Source organism: Spermophilus citellus (assembly GCF_964194105.1).
Source record: "Spermophilus citellus genome assembly, chromosome: 2".
NCBI lineage: Eukaryota > Metazoa > Chordata > Mammalia > Rodentia > Sciuridae > Spermophilus > Spermophilus citellus.
Genome location: NC_138183.1, coordinates 151,372,972 through 151,379,542, shown reverse-complemented (window position 1 = coordinate 151,379,542; position 6,571 = coordinate 151,372,972). Strand labels below are relative to the sequence as shown.

At 54.5% G+C, this 6,571-nt stretch overlaps 1 protein-coding gene across 50 annotated transcripts in view; it reads left to right on the top strand.

Moving 5' to 3' along the window:
* Positions 1-238: 238 nt before the first annotated feature.
* PHLDB1 (pleckstrin homology like domain family B member 1) overlaps positions 239-6,571 on the top strand; it is a 47,527-nt gene continuing 41,194 nt past the window's right edge. For 9 of the 50 annotated variants that reach the window (XM_081271551.1, XM_081271549.1, XM_081271546.1 and 6 more), the window contains exons 1-3: positions 246-316; positions 2,328-2,501; positions 5,972-6,052. In XM_081271551.1, coding sequence (XP_081127677.1) covers positions 2,457-2,501; positions 5,972-6,052 — 126 coding nt within the window. In that variant the 5' untranslated portion in view covers positions 246-316; positions 2,328-2,456. Of the gene's footprint in view, positions 317-2,327; positions 2,502-5,971; positions 6,053-6,571 lie in introns of those variants that run through there. The other 41 variants (XM_081271568.1, XM_081271569.1, XM_081271567.1 and 38 more) reach the window with 16 other exon arrangements.

Here is a 6,571-nt window from a genome sequence, read left to right as displayed (position 1 = left end):
TGGTGGTGGTGGCAGTGGCGGTGGAGAGCCAGCTGTACAGATGAACAAAGCGGGCGCTGTGTAGGCGGGGGGAGGTGCTGCTGTGGGAAAGGGTGGGTGGGGGACCTTGGGCTCCAGCCCCACAAGGGCGTCTTCTCTGGCTGGCCAGGCTGACAGGACGGGGGTGGGGGCGGGGACTCGCGGGGGTGGGGGGCGGGACAGGCTCACTCTCCTCCTACTCAGAGGACTCCCAAGGAAAAGTAACTGTGTTCTCCCCAGTTTGAGGCCGCCGCGGCGGAGCCGGGCCAAGGGACCGGTGTCCCCCTCACCCCTCGAGGTAAGCGCACCTCCTCTCACTACTCTCACGGCAGGTTCACTGCGCGGCTGGGACCGCGTAAGGGAAAGTCCCCAGGTACTGGCGAGATCAGCTCTAGAGTAGGGAGCTCGGAAGAAACCCGTAGGGAAGGAGGGGACATCTCAGGTGAGTGCGTGGAGATGAAAAGGGCTTTGTGGGAAAGCTTCGCTGCTTTCGCGTGAGCAGCTTGATTTTGCCCTTCCAAGCCGCTGCCAACGTTGCCGCCAGAGGGGGCCCTTGTGGACTCCCCCCGCCCCCCCGAAAGGACTCTGAGACTTGCGGATCCAAACTCTCCTTTAGGCACCACCACGGCTAGACGGACATTTGCGGTGGCGTGTGTGCGTGCGTGCCCTTGTCTCCAAAGCCCACACCAACCTCTCCGCCAAAAGCAGGAACACTGGAAGGGGGATCCCCAGTGGCGTATCCGCTCTTGTCCCTGGGTCAGCCGCCTTGATAGATTTCGAAGGGATAAGGAGTCCTGCTGGGAGGAACGGGAGTCCAGGAGGGATCCTTAGGGCTGTCCAGGAGATGGGAAGCGCGTTTGAGGTTTCCCAGGCACTCTTCAAGACCCCATGTCTTTTGGGGTCCCGAAGGCCATATGGGGCACCTTGAAAGAGTAAGTCGCAGGTTTTCGCCACGCCTTCGCGGTCTGGATTCGAATGCCTAGCGGAGTTCCCCGGAGCCGAGGCTGAGCCAAGTCATCGGGCTCCCCCGGGATGGGGAAGTGCAGGCGGACGACTGACTGGGTGGGGCCGCCGGGCGCAGGGTTGCCGAGGCGCCCCAGACGCTTCCGCGGAGGTGGGCGCGTTAGCGGGGACTTGGCTCGCTACCGCACCGCCCGGCTGGGGACCCCGGTCGCCGGGGCGGGGCTGCATTCTGGGCCCGTTAGCTCAGCGGTCCCGGAGGCTCCCGGGGGCTGACTCATCAGACGGCGGGTTCATCCACAGCTGTCACACAAGCGCAAGCTCTCACGTCGGGCATCCTCACCGCACACACGCAGAGCTCCCCACCCTCCACTCCCACGCGTTACATACACACAGCTCCTGTGCTACGTTCGCCATTGGGACACACGCAGAAACCCCAACACGCCTAGACCCCACCACACGCTTCACACTGCACAACTCACGTATAGGAAACCGTACCCTGTGCTCACTTAGCCCCATTCACAAGCTGCCCCGCTTACACACCTAGTCCCCACCTACACAGTCAGCCTCACTCACACATGCAGTCCCTCACACATGCCAGTCCCCTTCCTGCAGCTGCCCAGCTGCAAGCTGCTGTGTGTAGGGGCCATTCCTTTTCCCCACCGCGCAAACAAGCGGTTCCTTCTCCCTACCCAACCAAAGAAAGGCCTCTTGTCCCGAAGTCAGGGCGGGCGGGGCAGCTGCGGCAGTCAGCCCAACACTGCGCGGCCTTGTCCCACCCGGCGGCCTGGGGAAGGGCAACCAAGGGGGTGACTGGGGCCTCTAGCATACGGAAATCCCATGCGACCTGCCGGTTTCAGAGAGGTGAACGAGATGAACCTTTCCCGCATCCCCCAACGAAAAATCACACCCCCAAACTACACTCACATCTCTTACTGGGGCTGTCTCCTCTGTCATCTGGCTGCATCTCCTCTCCCCCACTTGTGGGGCCGCTGGTTTGCCCCTAATCTCCCTCTTTTCCTCCACCTCGCCTACCTACCGCTCTACGGTCACCCCCTCCACTGCCCCTCCACCTCCTGGGACCTTCCCAATTTTCCCCATCGTCTATCCTCAGTCTCTCCCCCGCCATCCCCTGCACTTAATCTTCTCCTCTGATTTCATTTTTTTCTTATCCCCAGGCTCACTCTTAAACGTCCCCCTCAAACCCCCCGAGTGTCACTTTCCCCTCCCAGTCCCTTCGCAGACGCCTTTATTTAAGTTTTCTCCTTTCTGGGGCCTTTGGACACCCCCGCCCCGCTCGGGCATCCCGCCCTCTGGGCTCCTAGCCTCAGTTTCCTTCCCGTCCTCAGTTTCCTTCCCGTCCTGACTCCTTCCTCTGACTGTGGCCCTTCCCGGAGGGCGGATGTGTGCCGGGAAGGCGAAAGACGCAGCGGGCCGAGAGGACCCCAGCTCGGCGCCGCAGGCCAACGGCCACAGCCATGCGACACTGGGGGCGAGGCCTCGGCTGGCCTCCCGGGACCAAGGTGAGCGCTTGGGGGTCGCAAGCAGTGGTCCCACGGGGGCCAGGCCTTTCCCTCGGCGGCTGGCTATAGAGCTCGAATCTCGGGCGTCACTGGGAGCCCCAGGAGGCCTCCTTCAATGCTTGCCGGTGCCAGAGCTGGTTGGCCCGGGCCTCACCTCACCCATTCGGGTGCCGAGGTCCCGAGGGGAGTCTTTGAGCGCCCCACTCGGCAGACAAGGCTGGGACCGGTGTCCCGTGTTGCCCAGCTGCTCGCGCGTTCCCGCTAGGCGAGGAGGCCAAAGGGGCCAGTCCGGGGTGACCTCCTCGACGCAGTCGGGGACCTTCCCTGTAGCTCTCCAAATCTGGCCAGTTAGGCGTCCACACCTTGCTCCGGAGGAGGCATTTGGGCATCTATGTGAGGGTGTGGGAGCCGGCTTCCTTGCCCCAGAGTGGGACTCACACCGCAGCGGCCTTTTTTTGGCGGCGGGGCGGGGCAGGGTTTCCCAGAAAGGCAGCAGAGGCCAGGGCGGGTGAGTAATTACAGCCGAGGGTGGTGGGTAGCAGCCGAGTGGGACGGAAGCGGGCCAGCCAGTGGGGGGCGCCCGGGCGCAGAGCCGCTTCGCCGCCCCGGCTGGGGTTGGGGTCTGAGGAAGGGACGCCCCCAGGTGGCCGCTCTCCCTGGCGCTGCGAGACCCCTGTGTCAATGCAGCTCTGGTGCTGGGGCAGGTTGGTTTGGAAGTCTTACACTTGGGTTAGGTTTCTGAGCTGGAGCCACAGCCTTGCACCTCTACATATTCTCTTATCTTCTTCCTACAACTCTCTCCTTATCTCTCCCTCTGCTTTCACCTCCTTGTTCCATTCTGGCCTCTCATCTAATCACTCTTATTCCCCATCAACATAATTCTTTATCTCCACTTGAATTTCTTTGGTGTAAATAAATGATCACAGGAAAGGCTTCAGAGTGACAAACACTCCAGGGTGGCAGATGAAGAAACTGAGGCCCAGAAAGGTGAAGTGCCTTGCTCAAGGTCTCACAACTCATAATAAGAGCTGGCATTTTTATAGTGCTTTGCACTTTGTAGAGTGTCATTTAGTAAAATACTGAATCTCCAATCTTTTTTTTTTAACTAACAGTTTATGTGTGATTTATATACCATAAAATCCACCCAATTTAAGTGTGCAATGATTTTTAGTGTATTTACAGAGCTGTGCAACCATCATCACAATTTAATTTTAAAACATTTCTATCAACCCTCTCAAAATCTTTGTGCCCATTTATTCACTCTCTATTCTACCTTTAGCCTCAGGCAAACACTAATCCAATCTTTTAAAATTATTATTATTATAGTTTTATAGAAGATTGACTTGACAACCAGAGAAGTTAAATAACTTGTCCAAGATTTTATAGCTAATAAATAATAAAGTCAGCAGAGAATTTAAGGCTATTGTATCCCAGTTTAAAATTTTTTCCAGCTGAGCGTGGTGGCACATGACTATAATCCCAGCCACTCAGAAGGCTGAGTCAGAAGGATTACAAATTCAAGGCCAACCTCATCAATTTAATGAGACCCTCTCGAAATAAAAAATAAAATGGGCTGGCAGTGTAGCTCAGTGATAGAATGCCCCTAGGTTCAATCTTCAGTACCACATAAAAATAAAAATAAAACTCTTCACTGAAGGATGATGCCTTTTCTTCACCATTGTGTACTTTTTAATTTTTCTTACCCATTCTTTTACATAAACTCCCCATTCCCAATCCACTCTCTTGTCTCTACTCCCTCAGAAAATGCTGAGGGATTTTCCCGAGTCTAAGGAAGCAGGACAGCAATCTGTCCCTGGAAACTTCCCTGTGGCCAGGATGCCTGGGCAGGTGCCAAGCCAGCTTGGGGCTTGGTGTGTTAATGGCCTTTGCCTTCCCTCTTCCCAGGCAGGCTTGGGGTGGGCCCCAGGCACTATTCCGGCCTCTCTTCCGCCAGCTTGGTGGGAAATGGTGACGGAGATGATGTAGTCCTGGCCCGGAAGGGTGGAACCTGGGAGGATAAATTCAGTAGCTCCATGACTGAGGCCCTTGGGACCCTTTGCCAGGGTCAGACACTCCCTGGAACGCTGGCTCCTGCCCCTACTTCCTCTGTAAGTCACCTGGTAGATGGCAGCAAGAAACAGCATAAGGACACCCTGCTTTCCTTATCTACCTCCCTAAGCCCTTAGCTTTCCTGGGCAATATTTCAGCAGCCAATGAATGTTTCTCACTTTGACACTTTGGCCAGATGATGGACATGTAGACACACAGTAACACACAAAGGTCTTCCTCACATTTCTCAGGTACTAGAATCATAAACCAGGGAAAGAGGGATGGGTGGTAGTGGTAGGTGGGTGGGGATTCAAGTTCTGGTTCTGGAATCTAAGCTTCCTACAGCACCAAGCTAGGTAAGAACACAATAGTCCTACATTCCCAGTAATAGTCACCATTGAGACTTAGCTGATTAGGTTGAGGTGAGGTTGCTTTCTGGGGAAGAGAAGGCGTAAGAGTTGAGATAAACAGAGATGGCAAGAATAGCTGTGTTTTTCCTGTGTCTCTTTTAAGAAAACATCCTGCTAGCTGGGGCAATGGTTCATGCCTATCATCTCAGCAACTTAAGAGGGCACACTGAGGCAGGAGGATCACAAGTTTCAACGCTAGCCTGGGCAATTTAGCAAGACTCTGTCTCAAAAAATAAAAAGGGTTGGCTGGGCTTGCTCAGTGGTAGAGAGCTCGCCTAGCATGCATGAGGCACTGGGTTCAATCTTCAGCCACATTAAAAAAAAAGGGGGGGCTGGAGTTGTGGCTCAGCGGTAGAGTGCTCGTCTAGCATGTTCGAGGCCCTGGGTTCGATCCTCAGCACCACATAAAAATAAAATAAAGGTAACATGTGCAACTACAACTAAAATAAAATATTTTTTTAAAAAAAGGTATTGTGTCCACTTACAACTAAAAAAATATAAAAAGGGCTGGGAATAGAGCCTAGTAGTAAAGTCCCCTGAGTTCAATCCCTGGTACCCCCTCCCAAAAGGAAGGAAGAAAGAAAAAACATCCTACTGAGACCCCTGGGAAAGAGGCAGAGGAAGAAAAGGAAAGGATGGGGGATGGAGCCCTTTTCAGTTAAGTTACCCACCTGGAGACCCTTTGTCTACTGGTGTCCCTGGAGGGGCTTCCCTGGATTTTGCTCTTCCACCAACCCATTAGTGGGATTTCTCCCAACCTACTTAAGGCTCCAGATGGCTGGGCGTCTTCAGCTGCTAAGATTTGAGTTCTAGGTTGCATAGAGCAAGAAAGCACAGAAATACAGGCCAGGCCCTATTAGGCTATTTGTGTTTACCTTGGCAAGGGCCAGGACTGGTAAGGTGTGGTGGCTGTGTTGTGGCTGGTGAGGAGGGGGTAGCTGCTGCTACCTGCCTGTTTCTTTCCCTCTTCTACCCTGAGCTCCCCATCTCACCTTTATCCTGTGTCCCCAGGAACTCTGGAGTCCTAGGACCATGGATACTCTCACTAGGAGCCAGGTAGGCCCTGGATGCAAGACCCAGGTTGTGGTGCAGGTGAGTGGGTTTGGGGCCATGGCGTAAGAGGGTTATTGATGGGGATGTGTTCAGCTGTTCTACCCATCTGTGGCCCTAGCCTAAGGATGAGAGCAGCAGTTCTGTTCCTCTCTGTCCTTCCCCAGTTACCAAGCCTATTAACAGCTGAGTCTTTATCTGAATCAGGTTAATTGGTTCACCTAGAAACTCCCCTTTGAAAGTCAGAAGCGGTTTACAGGTTGTCCCTGGACTGTATCACTGGGCTGGATCCTGGATCGATGCCTCCGCCCTTCCTTGTAGCTTAGTTTAGTAGAGGCAAGCAGCAGCCAGGTGGATAGCCAGGGACAAAACTGAAAGGAGCTGGGCTGGCCCTCCTCTACAGTGCCCCCTCCTCCTTACCTAGTGCTCTGCCCCCACCCTTCTCTCCTTGTTTCTGTTTTAATAGACAAAAGGGGCAGTTGAGCCAAGACTTGAGATAAATCCAGTGGGGCGAGTTAGTGGCCTAGATTCAGATCTAATTACAATTTAGTGGAATAATGC